Genomic DNA, 19,851 nt, shown 5'->3' on the forward strand with positions numbered 1-19,851 from the left:
GTGGTACTAATAAACTAGGATTACAGGCCCTACTGTCAAAGATTCAGATACATTTATTTATCATATTTACATGTGTCAGTTACATTAAGACCATAAGCCAATTCTGTCATGGGCACTAGCCTCCCCACATCAAGGACATCTTCAAAAAAGCAATGCCTTAGAAATGTGGCATCTGTCATTAGGACTCCCATCACCTTCTCATTGCTACCATCCGGCAGGAGGTACTGGATCCCAAAGAGACACACTGATCGGTGACTCCCCTCCACCATCCAATTTCTGAATCGACAATGAACCCATGAAGACTACCTCAGTATTTGATGATTGGACAATGAACCCGTGAACACGACCTCAGTATTTGATGATTGGACAATGAACCCGTGAACACGACCTCAGTATTTGATGATTGGACAATGAACCCGTGAACACGACCTCAGTATTTGATGATTGGACAATGAACCCGTGAACACGACCTCAGTATTTGCTGATTGGGCAACGAACCCATGAACACTACCTCAGTATCTGCTGATTGGACAACGAACCCATGAACACTACCTCAGTATTTGCTGATTGGACGATGAACCCATGAACACCACCTCAGTATTTGCTCTCTCTTTTTGCACTGCTTGTTGTATTTTCATTTTAATTTATTTATTGAGATACAGTGTAGAACAGGCCCTTCCAGCCCCACCACCCAGCAACTCCCGATTTAACCCTAGTCTAATCACAGGACAATTTACTATAACCAATTAACCTACTAACTAGTAGGTCTTTGGACGTGGGAGGAAACTGGAGCACCCGGAGGAAACCCACATGGCCATAAGGAGAACATACTGACTCCTTACAGATAACGATGGGAATTGAACCCAGGTCTCTGATACTGCAAAGCGTTGTGCTGAGACTATGCTACTGTGCTGCCCTGTGTGTATATATCTTAGTGTAATTTACAGTACATTTTATATTGCACTGTACTGCTCTGTAAAACAAATCTCACAACTTCTGTCAGTGATAACACAACTGACTGATCCTGAAGACCAGAAGACAGAAGCAAAATGAGGCCATTTGGCCCACTGAGTCTGCTCTCGCCAATATTCTCCTGCCTTCTCCCCGTAATCTTTGACAGGCCGAATAATCACCCTCCGCTTTAAACATACCCAGTGACTTGGTCTCCACGGCAGTCTACAGCAATGAATTCCACAGATTCACCACTCTCTGGTTAAAGAAACAGACGTCCCTCTATTCTGATGCCAAGCCCTCTGGTCCTAGACTCACTCACTATAGGAAACATCATCTTCACATCCATTCTATCTAGGCCTTTCACTATTCAAACAACCAAGACAACCCAAGGATGTTCTGGGGGCGGCCCACAACTGTCACCATATATTCTGGAGGCAACATAACATGCCCACGATGCTCAGCAGAACAACAAAGCAACAATAATGATAGCAACAAACAAAAGACAAGCCCCTTTTCTCTATCACACACACACACACACGTGCCTCCAACCCCAGGACAGGCCCCTCTCACCCACAGAGACAGGCCTCTAACCCAGGACAGGCCCCTCTCACCCACAGAGATAGGCCTCAAACCCCAGGACAGGCCCCTCTCACCCACAGAGACAGGCCTCTAACCCAGGACAGGCCCCTCTCACCCACAGAGATAGGCCTCTAACCAGAGGACAGGCTCCCTCCAGGCCTCCAGTCCCCAGTCCCTGGCCTTAAGACAATTCTATACCAAGCCAGTCTGCTGAGGAACAGTCAAGACACGTGGGTCTTGAAGACTTCCTGAACTCAAACTTCCCTAGAATAATTGAGATTTATTGAAAGACTTGCTTAGCCAAGACTTTTATCTCCTTTACTCAGTTAAGGAGAGATCTAATTGAAGCCACAGCAAGGAAACGGGTCCTTCAGTCCAATTCATATATGCCAACTAAGATGGCCATCTAAGCTACTCCCATTTCACCCATATCCCTCTACACCTTTTTTTTCATGTCGTGGACCTCTACCATTAACTGAGGGGTCCAAGGTCCCCAGGCTGGGAACCTCTACTCTAAACCTTTCTTATCCACGTACCTGTGCAAGAGCCTTTCATATGTTGTCAATGTCTTTGACTCAACCACTTCCTCTGGTAGCTCATACCACATAGATAGCATCCTTGGGGGAAATTAGTTGTCCCTCTTAAATCTTTCCCATCACACCTTAAGCTAGTTCTTGATATCCTAGCTTTGGGAAAAAGCCTAAGTGCATTCACTCTACTCGTCCTGATGAAGGGTCTCAGCCCAAAATGTTATCTGTTTACTCATTTCCATAGATGCTGCCTGACCTGCTGAGTTCCTCCAGCATTTTGTGTGTGTTGCTCTGGATTTCCAGTGTCTGCAGACTTTTCTCATGGGTATGATTTAACCCATCTCTGCCCCGATGATTTTACAGGATCACCTCTCAGCCCTCTATGCTCCCAGGAAAAAACCCTAGCCTGTCCACCCCCTCAGGTCCTGGCAAACATCCCGGTAAACTTTCTCCACGTTCTTTCTAGTTTAATGTCTTTTCTGTAGAAGGACAACTGAATCTGAACACAACATTAAGTGTTTAAGTACAGTTCCAGACCATAAGACGTAGGAGCAGAATTAGGCCATTTGGCCCATCGAGTCTGCTCCACCATTTTATCATGGCTGATCCATTTCTCTCAGCTCCAATCTCCTGCCTTCGCCCCGTATCCCTTCATACCCTGACTAATCAAGAATACATCAACATCTGCCTTAAATATGCATAAAGTCTTGGCTTCCACAGCCACCTGTGGCAACGAATTCCACAGATTCACCACCCTCTGACTAAAGAAATTCTTCATCTACATTCTTCATTTAAATGGACACCCCTCTATGCTGAGGTCGAGTCCTCTGGTCTTCGACTCCCACACCATAGGAAACATCTTCCCATATCCACTCCATCAAGACCTTTTAACATTTGATAGGTTTCAATAAGGTCACCCCTCATTCTTCTGAATTCCAATGAGAAGAGGCCCAGAGCCATCAACTGTCCTCATCTGACAAGCCATTCAATCCTGGAATCGTTTTTGTGAACCTCCTCTGAACCCTCTCCAGTTTCAGCACATCCTTTCTACGATAAAGGACTCAAAACTGCTCACAATACTCCAAGTGAGGCCTCACCAGCGCTTTATGAAAGTCTCAACATTACTTTTATATTCTAGTCCTCTTGAAATTAATTCTAACATCACATTTGGCTCCTCACCACACTATAGAAAGAACGAGATTGTACTGGGGAGGGTGTGGAGTGGATTTACTAAGATATTGCCTCAGATGGAACATTTTAATTATAAGGAGAGACAAGGTGGGCTGGGTTTGTCTTCCCTGGAGCAGAGAATGTTGAGGGGAGACCCATGAGGGATATGTAAAACCATGAGATACAGATGAGGGCGGCACAATGGCGTGGTGGTTGGCACAATGGCCTACAATGCCAGCAACCATGTTTCAATGCCTGCTGCTGTCGGTAAGGAGTTTGTACGTTCTCCCCAAGACTGCGTGGGCTTTCTCCTCCCACGTTCCAGTGACCTACGGGTTAGGGTTAATATGTCGTGGACAAGCTACGTTGGAGCTGAAAGCACGGTGACACTTGCACATGGTCGGACTGTGTCGGTTGTTGATGCAAACAGCACATTCCAATGGACATTGAGATAATCTCTTTCCCCACGGCAGAGGCGTATGAGGCCAGGGACTGCAAGCTGAAGAGTGAGAGGACCAAACCAGGTCTGAGGGGCTACTTTTTCACCCAGAGTGTGCTCAGAACCTGTAACACACTTGACTGAACTGACGGAGACAGACTCCCAGAATGTCTGAGAAGCACCTGGATGAGCCTGTGGATCAAGTGCTGGTAAGCAGGTGGTGAAAACCCCTCCTACATCCCCACCCCACCACTCTTCTCACTACCACCAGCAGAGAGGTGGTATGGGAGCCCTAGGTCTCACACCACCAGGTTCAGGTACAGTTATTACCCCTCAACCATCAGGCTCCTGGACCGGTGTGGATAACTTCACTCAACCCAACACTGAGGCGATTCCACAACCGATGGACTCATGTTCAATGACTCTACGACTCCTGTTCTCAATACTACTTATTACTTGTTTATTTTAGTTTGCCTTTTGCACATTGTTGCTTGTGTATAGTTCTTCACTGATTCTATTGAAATTTTTGTAACTACTGTGAATTCCCATAAGAAAATGAACCTCAGGTAGGATATGATGACACAAACGGTATTGACTTTGATCTACACTGTGCTTCTACAAGTCTAGGCACATATCGACCTCTCTGCGCTCAACATATGGCGGAGGAAGGTCCAGGGGGGTCAATCTGGGCAGTGCGGGTGTGGGAGTGGGAGTAAATGAGACCACTACCACTGAAGTACAAATAAAAGACCGCTCCCGCTCAAAGAATTAGCAGTGAGCATGGACATGAAGGTCAGAATAATCAGGAGACAGCACAAACTCTACAAAGTCAGTGAGAAAATGACTGAGATTCTCTGTACCGTATGAATAAACAGAAAAGGGTTTGGTCCTTGATCCATCACAGATTTATGGATGAATCAGAACCAGGTTTATTATCACTGACATACGATATGAAATTTGTTGTTTTGTGGCAGAAGTTTGGACATGGGGCTAGCAATCCCATCCTGGAAAACGCCAACAGAAGCTCCAAAGGCCTCATCCCTGAGAGAGGAAGGATCTTTGAAGATGGGCTCCACCTGGAGACAACGTAAAAGACTGGCCCAGGACAGTGGACTCTGGCAAGTTACTGTCCGTAGCTAATGCTACTGACAGTAGGGGTGATGGTCTCAAGTACAGTACAGTGCTAAGATGTTTTGGCAAATATATACAGTGGCGTGCAAAAGTTCTATTCAAAAGGTTCAAAGGAACATCTAAACAAGCCTGATGCATTTTGGAAACAAGTCCTGTGGACTGATGAAGTTCAAATAGAACTTTTTGGCCGCGATGAGCAAAGGTATGTTTGGAGAAAAAAGGGTGCAGAATTTCATGAAAAGAACCCCTCTCCAACTGTTAAGCACAGGGGTGGATCAATCATGCTGCGATTTACAAGCTGTGATACTTGCCAAAGGGGGTGTTATTAAGTACTGACATGCAGGGTGCCCAAACTTTTGCTTTGGGCCCTTTTCCTTTTTTGTTATTTTGAAACTGTAAAAGATGGAAATAAAAAAGTTTTCTTGCTTAAAATATTAAAGAAATGTGTCATCTTTAACTTTATGCCTTTTGGAAATCAGGTCATCTTTTACTTGCTTATCTATTCACAGTAACAGAAATGTTGACCGGGGTGCCCAAACTTTTGCATGCCACTGTATAGTCAGGGTGCCCAAGACTTTTGCACAGTACTATTGTAATTTTATATATTTCAATGTACTGCTGCTGCTAAGAAAAACAAATTTCGTGACAGATGTGAGTGATGAGAAACCCGATTCTGATATGTGTCTCTATTGTGGACTGAGTGAGAAGGGGGTAGGGAGACGGGAATCATGGTTAGGAAAAGGGGAGGGAGTGGGAAGCACCAGAGAGACATTCTGTAATGATCAATAAACCAATTGTTTGGAATCAAATGACCTTGCCTGGTGCCTCAGGGCTGGGTGTGGAGCGGAATAACAGCCAATGTTTCTATGGAGATCCCTGCATCAACTAAATACTGGAATCAGGATGGACAGGAGAGCCAACCCTGCCAGTACTCACACATTGTAAGAATGAATTCAAAACACTTATACAGGCCATTACTTACCTCAATGTTACTGTATTTTGCAAAATATTCCAAGCACGTGGTCTTTCCACTTGCAATGTTCCCTTCGACGCAGATCTGAAACGAAACACGAGCAGAATTATTCGGTTTCCATCCTCAGAAGGCATGCGAATGCTACTACGAAGAAAGCACAGCAGCACCTCTACTTCCTTCGAAGTTTGTGAAAATTCAACATGACATCTAAGACTTTGACAAAGTTCTATAGTCTTATGGTGAAAAGTAAAATGACTGCCTGCATCACAGCCTGGTATGGAAACATTAATGCCCTTGAACAGAAAATTCTACAAAAAGTAATGGATACAGCCCAGACCATCACGGGTAAAGCCCTCTCCACCATTGAGCACATCTAAATGGAGCATTGTCACAGGAAAGCAGCATCCATCATCAGGGACCCCCACCACCCAGGCATGCTCTCTTCTCATGCTGCCATCAGGAAGGAGATATAGGAGCCTCAGGACTCACACCAGGTTCAGGAACAGTTATAACCTTACAAACATCTGGCTCTTGAAGCAGAGGGGATAACTTTACTTGCCCATCACTGAACTGTTTCTACGACCTGTAGACTCATTTTCAAGGAGACTTCATTTCATATTCTCAATATTTATTATTATTGTTTGTATTTACTGTGAATGCCCACAAGAAAATGAATCTGGTTTGTATATGGTGACTTTGATAATAAATTTATTTTGAATGTCCCTCAGATTACCAGAGATGAAAGCAAGCGGGAGAGTTTGGGAAACTCACTACTGTTCCCACTGAAGATTATGCCCAGAATGCACACTGATACAGATGTCCCATGCTGATCACCCACAGGTATCACAGAACAGTGGTGTGCCAACCCTTCAAACCTGCTCTGAGGTCAATCGAACACCTCCTACACAGCCATCCATTTTCCTATCATCATGTGCCTAAGAGTTTCTAAAATGTCCTTGAAAGTGGCTACACAGGCTGATAAGGTGGTTAACAAGGCGTATGGAATGCTTGCTTTTATTTGTCGAGGCACTGAGTTCAAAGGGCAGGGGGTTATGTTGCAACATCTGGAGTATTGCATACAGTTCTGGTTGCCTCATTATAGGAAGCATGCTGAGGCTTTGGAGAGGGTGCAGAAGAGGTCTACCAGGATGCTGCCTGGTTTAGAGGGCACGTGCTATCACAGAGGCTGGATAAACCTGGGTTGTTTTCTCCGAAGTGCTGGAGGCTCAGGAGAGATCTGGTAGAGGTTTATGAGATTATGAGAAGCATAGAGAGAGTGGACAGTGACTATCTGTTTACCAGGGCTGAAATGTCCAATATCAGAGCCCATGCTTTGAAGGAGAGTGGGGGTAGGTTCAAGGGGGATGTGAGAGGCAAGTTTTATTTTCTCCAAGAGTCATGGATGCCAGGAATGCGTTGTCTGGTATGGTGGTAGAGACAAATACTTTAGAGGCTTTTAAGAGAATGTTTACGTAGGCACATTAATGTGAGGAAGATGGAGGGATGTGGACATGGTGTAGGTAGGAGGGATTAGTTTTTGGGAGCTTTTGATTCGCTTTCTAGCTGGTTCAGCACAACATTGTGGGCCAAATGGCCTGTTCTTGTGTTGTATTTTTCTACGTTCTATATCCCCTATGTATCTGTCTTTGACTTTCCTCCAATCACTTTAAAATGATGCTCCCTGGTATAGTATAGTCATAGTCATACTTTATTGATCCCAGGGAAAATTGGTTTTCGTTACAGTTGCTCCATAAATAATTAAATAGTAATGAAACCATAAATAATTAAATAGTAATATGTAAATTATGCCAGTAAATTATGAAATAAGTCCAGGACCAGCTTATTGGCTCAGGGTGTCTGACCCTCCAAGGGAGGAGTTGTAAAGTTTGACGGCCACAGGCAGGAATGACTTCCTACGACGCTCAGTGTTGCATCTCGGTGGAATGAGTCTCTGGCTGAATGTAATCCTGTGCCCAACCAGTACATTATGTAGTGGATGGGAGACATTGTCCAAGATGGCATGCAACTTGGACAGCATCCTCTTTTCAGACACCACCATCAGAGAGTCCAGTTCCATCCCCACAACATCACTGGCCTTATGAATGAGTTTGTTGATTCTGTTGGTGTCTGCTACCCTCAGCCTGCTGCCCCAGCACACAACAGCAAACATGATAGCACTGGCCACCACAGACTCGTAGAACATCCTCAGCATCATCTGGCAGATGTTAAAGGACCTCAGTCTCCTCAGGAAATAGAGACGGCTCTGTCCCTTCTTGCAGACAGCCTCAGTGTTCTTTGACCAGTCCAGTTTATTGTCAATTCGTATCCCCAGGTATGTGTAATCCTCCACCATGTCCACACTGACCCCCTGGATGGAAACAGGGGTCACCGGTACCTTAGCTCTCCTCAGGTCTACCACCAGCTCCTTAGTCTTTTTCACATTAAGCTGCAGATAATTCTGCTCACACCACATGACAAAGTTTCCTACCGTAGCCCTGTACTCAGCCTCATCTCCCTTGCTGATGCATCCAACTATGGCAGAGTCATCTGAAAACTTCTGTATTAGCCATTTCTGCCCTGGGAAACTCAATCTGTCATCTTGTACACTTCTATCAAGTCACCTCTCCCCCTCCTCTGCTCCACAGAGAAAAGCTCCAGCTCTCTCAACCTATTCACATAAGCCATGCTCTCTAACCCAGGCAGCATCCTGGTAAACCTCCTCTGCACCCTTTCTAAAGCTTTCAAATCTTTCCTATTATGAGGCAACCAGAGCTGAACACAATACTCCAAGTGTGGCCTAACCAAGGTATTATAGAGCTGCAACATTCCCTCACAACTTTTGACCTCAATCTCCCAACTACTGAAGGCCAACACTTCATACAATTTCTTAACATCTCTTATCAACTTCGAGTGATCCACAGACATGGACCTCCAGATCCCTCTGTTCCTCCACATTGCTAAGAACCCTGCCACTAAGCCCGCACTCTGCCATGTTCTAAAGTGAATCACTTCACACTCCTGTGGATTGAACACCATCTGGCACATGTCAGCCCAGCTCTGCATCCTGCCCATGTCCCACTGTAACCTACAACCTTCTCCACTATCCACAATACCACCAACCTTTGTATCAGCTTGGAAGTATCCCATCAATCCTTCATTATCACGGGGTCTAAGTTGTGGAACTTTGAAACCATAGTGTGGCGGTTAGCCAGACACTACTACAACTTGGAGTGGCGGAGCTCAAAGCTCGATTCAGACACCGTTCGTATGTTCTCCCCACGAACCGTGTGGGTTTCCTCCGAGTGATCCAGTTTCTCCCCACATTCCACAGACATACGAGTTAGTAGGTCAATGGTCATTGTAGAGTGTCCAGTTAGTAGGTCAATGGTCATTGTACAGTGGCCACTTAGTAGGTCAATGGTCATTGTACAGTGTCCAGTTAGTAGGTCAATGGTCATTGTACAGTGTCCTGTGATTAGGGTAGGGGTAAGTCAGTGGGTTGCTGATGATGCAATTTGCTGGGCTGGAAGGGCCTGCTCCTCACTGTATCTCTCAATAAATAATACAACATAGGAACACCTTCGTCAGGTCTGCAGTGGTTCAAGGCAGCTCAATCCCACCGTCTCAGAGGCAACTCAGGCTGGGCTACAAATGCTGGCCTTGTCAGTGTCATTCACTTCCCAATATCTGAAAACCTCAGTTAACCAGTACAGGAGCCTGAAGACACACACTCAACGTTTCAGAAACAGCTTCTTCCCCTCCACCGCCAGATTTCTGAATGGACAATGAACCCACTTATTGGATTAGGTTAAAAGAATTGTATTTTTCTAGTATTTCCCTTGTAGTTTAACTGCCCTACACTTGCTTGTATTTTTATATAATCACCTGTCTACGCGTAATTGTTCAGTAAATTTTCCAGTAAACGTATCTAGCTGATTCTGTGCTTTTCCAGAAGCTTCTCGGTTTTTCTGCAGCAGGTGGCACACCACTTGAATCTGACTATTTTATACATTAATTGTTATCACTGGAAATTTGTCTGAGTATGAGACAACCACAATTTCGATTTGTCTTTTCTTTGTTTGATCTTGAAACACTTAATAAAATGGCCATAACACCGAGTTTTACACCTCATTATTGACTTCCAAAGAGCCTGTCATCAATATCACCAAATTCGACGCTATCTCACTAATTTTCTCTCTTTTGCAATACTTATTTATTTTACATAGTCATAGAAAAGTATAGCACAGAAACAGGCCCTCCAGCCCATCTAGTCCACACCAAACCATTAAACTGCCTACTCCCATCGACCTGCAGTGGGACCATAGCCCTCCATACCCCTACCATTCATGTACCTATCCAAAGTGTTCTTAAAAGTTAAAGTCAAGCTCCCATGCACCAGTTGTGCTGGCAGCTTGTTCCACACTCTCATGACCCTCTTAGTGAAGAAGTTTCCCCTCACATTTGCCTTAAACTTCTCCCTTTTCACTCTTAACCCATCACCACTGGTTGTAGCCCCACACAACCTCAATAGAAAAAGCCTGTCTGCATTTGCCCTGTCTGTACCCCTTAATTTTGCATTCCTCTATCAGATCTCCTCTAAATCTTCTATGTTCCAAGAAATTAAGTCCTAACCTATTTAATCTTTCCTCATAACTCAGGCCCTCTAGACATGGCATCATCCTTATAAATTTTCTCTGTACTCTTTCAACATTATTGACATCCTTCCTGGAGGTAGGTGACCAAGACTGCACACAATAGTCCAAATTAGGCCTCACCATACACATTACCTATTGTTAGAGTTTTTCTTTAAATGCCTTTCACTGTACTGCCGCCATATAACCATATAACAATTACAGCACGGAAACAGGCCATCCCAGCCCTTCTAGTCTGTGCCGAACGCTTCCTCTCACCTAGTCCCACCGACCTGCACTTGGCCCATAACTCTCCATTCCTTTCCTGTCCATATAGCTATCCAATTTAACTTTAAATGACAATATTGAACCTGCCTCAACCACTTCTGCTGGAAGCTCCTTCTACACAGCTACCACCCTCTGAGCAAAGAAGTTCCCCCTCATGTTAACCCTAAATTTTTGCCCTTTTCAACTCTCAACTCATGTCCTCTTGTTTGAATCTCCCCCACTATCAATGGAAAGAGCCTATCCACGTCAACTCTATCTATCCCCCTCATAATTTTAAATACCTCTATCAAGTCCCCCCTCAACCTTCTACATTCCAAAGAATAAAGACCCAACTTGTTCAACTTTTCTCTGTAACTTAGGAGATGAAACCCAGGTAACGTTCTAGTAAATCTTCTCTGTACTCTCTCTATTCTGTTGACATCTTTCCTATAATTCAGTGACCAGAACTGTACACAATACTCCAAATTTGGCCTTACCAATGCCTTGTACAATTTCAACATTACATCCCAACTCCTATACTCAATGCTCTGATTTATAAAGGCCAGCATACCAAAAGCTTTCTTCACCACCCTATCCACATGAGATTCCACCTTCAGGGAACTATGCACCATAAAACAAATTTCACAATTAATGTTAGTGAAAATAAACCTGATTCTGACATCATTATGTGCCGTGTTGTAATGACGTGGCCGATTATTCTTGGCAAATTCTTCCACAGAAGTGGTTTGCCATTGCCTTCTTCCGGCCAGTGTCTTTACAAAACTGATGAACCCAGCCCTGAGCAATACCCTTCAGAGATTGTCTGCCTGGTGTCAGTGGTCACATAACCGGGACTTGTGATCTGCACGTTGATCGGGAGGGCTAAGGAGGTGCTACACTTTGCCCAGGGGTAACCCACAGGCTATCGGAGAGAAGGAGTGCCTTGCACCTCCTTTGGTAGAGACGTATCTCCACTCCAACACCCAACTGATCCAGAAATCTCTGGTAAAAAAAAACTGAACCTCCAGCAATGAGATGAGTGCCGGTGTCAGATACAGGTAGATTTTACACTACAGGTGGTTCATTGGGCAGAAACTGCACAGTCCCCAACCTCCATCAAGCAGAGTAAATCTTTCCACTAATGCAAACACGAGAGATTCTACAGACACTGGAAGTCCAAGGCAACACACACAGAATACTGGAGGAAATCAGCAAGTCAGGCAGCATCTATAGATGGAATATTGGCAGGAGGAGAAAATGGCAGCGCGACGCAGCACGCGCAGCTCTCCAGTGAAATGATATCGTATCTGTTAAATAGGGGCCATGGACAATTCTGATTTGATGAAGACAGACGTGAGAAGCAGAGGAACATCTGGAGAAATTTCTGAAATGGCTGGTTTCGCTGCCGTTGTTACTGTGTGATCGAGAATCTCTGGAGGGAAGGCCCCAAAATCCCTGGCTTTGCCTGCTGCTGGCGACCGAGGCTGAGGTCAAAGCGTTCGGATAGAGGTGGTGCTCGGTACTCGGTGTCGGAGGGCTGATCAGAGCTCGAAGTTTTCGGACGACTCAAAGTCGGACTGTGGTCGGGCATGGCAGGGAGAGTTTTCTTCCTTCTCCCGTCTGCGTGAGATGTGGGACTTCCGAGAGACTTTGAACTTTTTTACTGTGCCATGGACTGTTCTTCATCAAGTTATGGTATTGTTGCACTGTTGTAACTATATGTTATAATTATGTGGTTTTGTTAGTTTTTCAGTCTTGGTCTGTCCTGTGTTTCTGGGATATCACACTGGAGGAATATTGTATCATTTCTTAATGCATGCATTACTAAATGACAATAAAAGAGGACTATGTGTCCTCATAATCTAATCTAATCTAAAAAAAACAGTTGATGTTTCAGGCCAAGACCCTCCTTCAGGACTGGAATGGAAGGGGGAAAACGGCAGAATAAAAAGGTGGAGGAAGGGGAAGAAGACTAGCTAGAAGGTGATAAATGAAGCCAGGTGGGTAGGAGAGGAGGAATCTAATAGGTGAAGAGAGTGGAGCAGGTGAGAAGAGGAAGCAAGAGGCCAGAGTGGGGAATACGAGAAGAGTAAAGGCGGAGGGATTCTTTTTTTCAAACCGGAAGGAGAAATTAATATTCATGCCAACAGGTTGGGGGCTACCCAGACAGCACAAGAGGTGTCACTCCTCCACCCAGAGGGTGATCTCATCGTGGCACAAGAGGAGGCCATGAACCAGGACGGGAATAGAAAAAGGAATAGGAATTAAAACGGTTGGCCACCGGAAAATTCCACTTTTGGTAGTGCTCGACAAAGCAGTCCCCCAATTTACGACAGATGAATCAAATATCTAGCCGCACAGGTTTCTACTGAACATATACATACTACAAGCAAGATAATGTTGGTGATAAAATACGTACCACCAACTTCTTCTCCTCCGCCACTGCGCCACTGAGAAATCGAGCTGGAAGATACAAAACCCATTTTAGGTGAACAGCATGACGCGAGGGGGCCACAGAAAGAGAGACCGGGATACAATGAGGAGGCTAATGAGGAACAGGAAGACGGGGTCAGGGCAGTGCGGCACAGACACCACGGCTAACTTCTACTCCCTGAAGAAATTTGTCATTGTCCCCTTTGACCCTCACCACTTTTTACCAATTCACAACAGAAGGCATTCTATCAAGGCTTGGTATGGTGACCGCTCCGCCCGTGATGGTAAGAAACTGCAGAGAGTTGTGAACACAGCTCAGCACGTCACAGGAACCAGCCTTCCTTCCATGGACTCTGTCTGCACTCCGCACCACCTCAGTAAAGCTGCCAGCAGAATCAAAGACCCCACCCATCCCAGATATTCTCTCTTCTCCTCGCTCGCACCGGGCAGAAAATGAAGCATGTACCACCAGGCTCCAGCACAGCTTCGATCCGGCACCTTACTGTCTGCCTGCACTTTCCCTGTAACTGTCCCTCTGGTCCTAGACTGCCCCACTACAGGAAACGTCCTAGTCGCACTTTGGATTCTTCCAGTGGTCTCAGGGACCATACGGAAAGAATAGAAGACACGTTTGCTGCAGATTATCCTATGAAAGGCAAGTCTTCAGTACAAGGCTGAAGGACAGATTCTACTTCGCTGTTATAAGAATATTTTTTTTAATTAATTTTTTTTATAAGTGTCTACAATGCAACAAAAAAAAGGTTTATACCGTGCAAAACAAACATATCAAACATACAGTTGATAACAGGTTATAATATTGAGTGGATCCTTAGTCCAATAAAATGACTCTCGACCTCACAATCTACCTCAATATTACTTGCACCCCATTGCCTGCCTGCACTGCACACTCTCTGTAACTATAACACTCTATTCTGCATTCTGTTTCTGTTTTCAGTGTCGGTACGCCTGCTCCGGCATGTGAAGTCAGCTCCGGCGGACTGGGCAGAGGAGATCCACAGTGAGATCCAATGCCCAGGAAGGCGGTACTGCAACGCTCCGTGGAGAGCGAAGGGCATGACGAGGGAGAGAAGGCATGATGGTCATCCACTGCAACCAGGGATGACCTCAGCTTCTGACGCCTGTTCATACCACTGGATTCAGACTTCTGAGATCGACAGCGTGGTACTATCAACTGCTTTTCCACTTTAAAAACTCTCCTGCACAGACCTCCTGAGGGAGGAGAAGATGGCGGCACGACACAGCCCGCACGCGCGGCCATTCCAAATGAATATCGGTATGTGTAACTAGGGGTGCCGTACACAATCCGGATTTGATGGAGACAGACGTGAGAAGCACGGAGGAACATCTGGAGAAACTTCTGAAATGCCTGCTTCACTGCCACTGCTACTGTGCGATCGAGAATCTCTGGAGACGAAGGCCCCAAATCCTCAGCTTTGCGTATCGCCTGTTGCCAGGGTTGGGGTCGAAGCGCTCAGCAGAGATGGTCCTCGGTGTCGAACAGGTGGTTGGAGGCTCGGAGTTTTTGGGACGGACTCGGAGTCGGACTGTGGTTGGATGCTTCCGGGATGCTGCATCGCCAAGTTGGCGGCACTGGAGGTTCACCGTCTGCGTGAGATGATGGGACTTTCGAGAGACTCTGAGATTTTTACTGTGTCATGGTCTGTTCTTATCAAATTACGGTATTGCTTTGCACTGTTGTAACTATATGTTATAATTATGTGGTTTTTGTTCATTTTTAAGTCGGTTTGTCATGTGTTTTCGTGATATCATTCTGGAAAAACATTTTTATCATTTCTTAATGCATGCATTACTAAATGACAATAAAAGGGGACTGCGTGTCCTCATAATCATCATCACTGGACACAATGAAATGCCAACCAAACCTCAATATACTAATGTGATGAAATGATCTGTTTGGATGGCATGCAAAACAAACTTTTAGATTATGAAGACACGCAGTCCTCTTTTATTGTCATTTAGTAATGCATGCATTAAGAAATGATACAATATTTCCTCCGGTGTGATATCACAAAACACAGGACAGACCAAGACTGAAAAAAACTAATAAAACCACATAATTATAACATATAGTTACAACAGTGCAACAATACCATAACTTGATGAAGCAGTCCAAGAGCACAGTAAAAAGTTCAAAGTCACTCAAATGTCCCACATCTCACACAGACGGGAGAAGGAAGAACTCTCCCTGCCATGCCAACCACAGTCCGACTCTGAGTCATCTGAAAACTTCGAGCTCTTGATCAGCTCTCCGACACCGAGTACTGAGTGCCATCACTATCCGAACGATTCGACCTCCTCCTCGGTCACCAACAGCAGGCAAAGCCGGGGATTTTGAGGTCTACCCTCCGAAAGATTCCCGACTGCGCAGTAACGACAGCAGCTGTAAAATACACCCTGCACCTCAGTTCACGTGATAATAAGAAACAAGTGTTCTATCCTCGGGAGTGTTCCTAGATTGGTATAATTTTATATATTAAAAAAAAGCTAGAAAAACTCAGCGGGTCAGGAGAGAGAAGGAGAGTTAAAGTGCCAGATCAGAGACGTTCCATCAAAACAGATTCGTGAGCAGTTTTGCCCACATTTGCCACATCGGCACTGTCCCACTGAGCCTACTGGGGGCCTGGCTCCTACACATTCCACTCAACTACAGGGAGAACCACTTAGAACAGAGTTGAGGAGGAAATTCTTTAGCCGGAGTGGAAATTGTTCAGTTCTTAATTAGCCAGGGCGTCACAGGTTAGAGGAAGAAGGCAGGAGAAATGGGGTTGAGGGGGAAAAATAAATCAGCCATGATGGAATGCTGGAGCAGACTCGATGGGCCAAATGGCCTAATCCTGCTTCTATGTCTTATGGTCAACTCAGACAGCTCCACATCATAGAGGACAAAGCTACCGACTTGACAAATTTCAAAGTATACATGTCACTATATACAACCCTGAGATCCATATTCTTGTGGTCATATTCAATAAATCTACAGAATAACCATAACAGAATCAATGAAAGACCGCTTAACTAGGGCATTCAAGCAGAGCGCAGAAGACAAACTGTGCAAATACAACAGAAGAAATGATAATGATAAATAAATAAGCAACAAATATCCAGAACATGAGATGAAGAGTCTTTGAAAATGAGTCCACTGGTTGTGGGAAAATTCTAATGATGGGGCAAGTGATATTATCCCCCTCTGGTTCAAGATCCTGATGGTTGAGGGGTAATAACTATTCCTGAACCTGGTGTGAGTCCTGAGACTCCTATCTCCCTCCTGATGGGAGCAGCGAGGAGACAGCGTGACCTGCTGTGCTGTCATATGGGTGTCCCATCCACTCACACACAGTAGAAGTTTGTACTGGCAACTCTGAGTCTCCTTGGACATCACCACCTCTACCAGCAAGGGCAACAAAAACACGGGGAACACCACCCCTTGGAAGTTGCTCTCCAAGCCACACACCATCCTGACCGGGAAATATATCACCATCAGTGGGTCTAAATCCTGGAAACTCCATCCCCAAAATCACTGTGGGCATCAGATATGTCGTGAAATCTGTTGTTTTGTGACAGCAGTACGGTGCAAAGACAATTAATATAAATTGTAAGAGTATATAAAAAATAAGCAAGTCATGCAAAAAAAAGAGCAAATTAGTGAGGAACTGTTAATGGGTTCCTGGATCATTTGAAATCTGATGCCGGAGGGGAAGAAGCTGTTCCTAATACTCAGCGTTCAGGAACAGCTTTTTTCTCTCCGCATAAGATTTCTGAATGGACTCTACCTCACTACTGTTTTGTCTTTACTGCTCTCTTTTTGTACTAAAGCTCAAAGTTCAAACTTAATATCAAAATATGTATGTCACCTGAGATTCATTTTCTTATTCTCAATAAATTCGTAATAGAATAATAACCCTAATATAATCTATAGTGGATACTATAGAGCAGGGGTGGCCAACCTTTCACATTCCACGTGTCAATTTTTTCATTCACAAGTTCAGATGCACCATACAACTCTTGTACCCCCATTCAATTCTTGTAAAAATGTTAATATAGAGCTCGTGTGTGAAAAAAATCACATCTGAACTCGTGTGTGAAAAAAAATCACATCTGAACTCATGCGTAAAAAAATTGACACGTGGATGTAAAAGGTTAACCAGCCCTGTTGTAGAGAGTGAGGAGGAGATTTACAAGGATGTTGCCTGGATTGGGGAGTATGCCTTCTGGGAATAGGTTGAGTGAACTTGGCCTTTTCTCCTGGGAGCGACCGAGGATGAGAGGTGACCTGATAGAGGTGTATAAGATGATGAGAGGCACTGATTGTGTGGATAGTCAGAGGCTTTTTCCCAAGGCTGAAATGGCTAACATAGTCATAGTCATACTTTATTGATCCCAGGGGAAATTGGTTTTCATTACAGTTGCACCATAAATAGTTAAATAGTAATAAAACCACATATAATTAAATAGTAATATGTAAATTATGCCAGGAAATAAGTCCAGGACCAGCCTATTGGCTCAGGGTGTCTGACCCTCCAAGGGAGGAGCTGTAAAGTTTGATGGCCACAGGCAGGAATGACTTCCTATGACGCTCTGTGTCGTATCTCAGTGGAATGAGTCTCTGGCTGAATGTACTCCTGTGCCCACCCAGTACACTTCGTAGTGGATGGGAGACATTGTCCAAGATGGCAAGGTGATATGAGGGTGCATAGTTCTAAGGTGTTTGGAAATAGGTACCGAGGGGATGTCAGGGGTAAGTTTTTCCACACAGAGTGGTGGGTGCGTGGAATGCACTACCGGCGGTGGTGGTGGAAGTGGATACAATAGAGCCTCTTAGATAGGTACATGGAACTTAGAAAAATAGAGGGTTATGCGCCAGGGAAATTCTAGGCAGTTTTTAAAGTAGGTTACATGGTCGGCACAACATTGTGGGCTGAAGGGCCTGTAATGTGCTGTAAATTTCTATGTTTTATAATCAATGAAAGACCACCCAACTAGGGCATTCAGCCAGCCAGAGTGCAGAAGACAACAAACTGTGCAAATACAAAAAGAAATAATAAATAAGTAAGCAATAAATATTAAAAATGATGAGGCGAAAAACGATGAGGCGAAGAGTCCTGGAAAATGAATCCATTGGTTATGGGAAAACTTGAACGATGGGACAAATGAAGTTGAGTGAAGTTATCCCCTTTGAGATTACTTAATTCATATATATTTCTTATTGTAATTTATATTTTTTGTATGTCAGGGCACTGATGCTGCAAAGCAACATATTTCACAATATACACCAGTGATAATAAATCTGATTCTGATTCTGCAGGTTCCTCAGTGGGAGCAACGAGAAGAGAGCATGTCTCAGATGGTGACAGTCCTTCGTGATCACTGTCACCTTCTTCAGACATCGCCCTTTGAATGATCGGCACGGATAACACACAAAACTTGTCACCGCATCTCAGCACACATGACAATAAACCAATTATTCTCCTAAACATATCCAATTCACTAGTAAATATATGGTATTGCTACACAGCGTAACATCTAGAAACTAAAAGTCTGTGGGGGGGGAGTATTAGTAGAAACATGTTAGTTCCTGAGCATGTAACACAGAAGTAGGCCCTTCAGCCCATCTAGTCCATTCTGAACTGTTACTCTGCCTAGTCCCATTGACCCACTCCCCCCATCTACATACTCATCCAAACTTCTCTTAAATGTTGAATTCCAATCCGCACCCACCACTCCTGCTGGCAGCTCGGTCCACACTTGCAACCATCCTCTAAGTAAGAATAGACCATTACAGGCCCTTCGGCCCACAATACTGTGCCGACCCTACTCCAGGATCAATCTAGCCCTTCCCTCCATTTTTCTTTTATTCATGTGCCTATCCCAGAGTCTCTTAAACGCCCCTAGTTATTATCTGCCTCTACCATCACCCCTGGCAGTGTGTACCACACACCCACCACTCTGTGTAAAAAGCCTACTTCTGACATCCCTCCTATATTTTCTCCCAACACCTTGTAGTAGCCATAAAGATGCTCCTCCATAGTAGTTCATCGTGAGGGTGGCGAATTGTGCAGCGCCTCAGGGGGTATTTAGTGGCGTTATGAAACACGCATATGCGGAGACTGAGGCTCCGTGGTGGAAATGCCGGAACACTAATCAAACAACGTGTTCGTGTCCGACACGCTGCCCACGTTGCGAGTCCACAGCCGGACATTTACCTGCACACCCGCGGCCGCTGCTTGGTTTCAGCAGCCGGTAAAACCGATTCCAACACCACACAGCCATCCGCAGAAGCCTACCCACACACATTCAAACCCGGGCGATACGGGCACAGGAGGCTCATCACCCCTTATGCACACGGAAGCATTTTAATCCCGTCCCGCCCCTGCAAGAATGTAACATCCTCCCGGTATCATTTCCTCCTGCCCGCCTTAAAGGGACAGGCCCACCTCGCTGGCGTTAAAGGAGCGGGGAATAGCAGATAGAGGAGTAAAGGCGTAGTCTATTTTATAAACGATGAACAAATTCAGAAATCAAACGTACACGCGGACTTGAATGTCCTCGGGCAGGATTCCCTGAAGGTTATCTTGTAGGTTAAATCGGTAGTAAGCAAAGCAATGTCAGCATTCATTTCGAGAGGACTAGAAAATAAAAACAGGGATGTAATGTGGAGACTTTATAAGGCATTGGTCAGACTGCACTTGGAGTATTGCGAGTAGTTTT

General features: G+C 44.9%; 1 protein-coding gene across 1 annotated transcript in view; it reads right to left on the reverse strand.

Moving 5' to 3' along the window:
- tk2 (thymidine kinase 2) overlaps window positions 1–19,499 on the reverse strand; it is a 41,589-nt gene extending 22,090 nt beyond the window's left edge. The window contains exons 1-3 of the mRNA XM_063067237.1: window positions 19,347–19,499; window positions 13,094–13,137; window positions 5,786–5,860 (exon numbers count right to left, since the gene is read on the reverse strand). Of these exons, the coding sequence (XP_062923307.1) occupies window positions 5,786–5,860; window positions 13,094–13,137; window positions 19,347–19,437 (210 nt within the window). The 5' untranslated portion in view covers window positions 19,438–19,499. The remainder of the gene's footprint in view (window positions 1–5,785; window positions 5,861–13,093; window positions 13,138–19,346) is intronic.
- Window positions 19,500–19,851: the final 352 nt, after the last annotated feature.

The sequence above is a fragment of the Mobula hypostoma genome, chromosome 14 (assembly GCF_963921235.1).
Source record: "Mobula hypostoma chromosome 14, sMobHyp1.1, whole genome shotgun sequence".
Taxonomy (NCBI): domain Eukaryota; kingdom Metazoa; phylum Chordata; class Chondrichthyes; order Myliobatiformes; family Myliobatidae; genus Mobula; species Mobula hypostoma.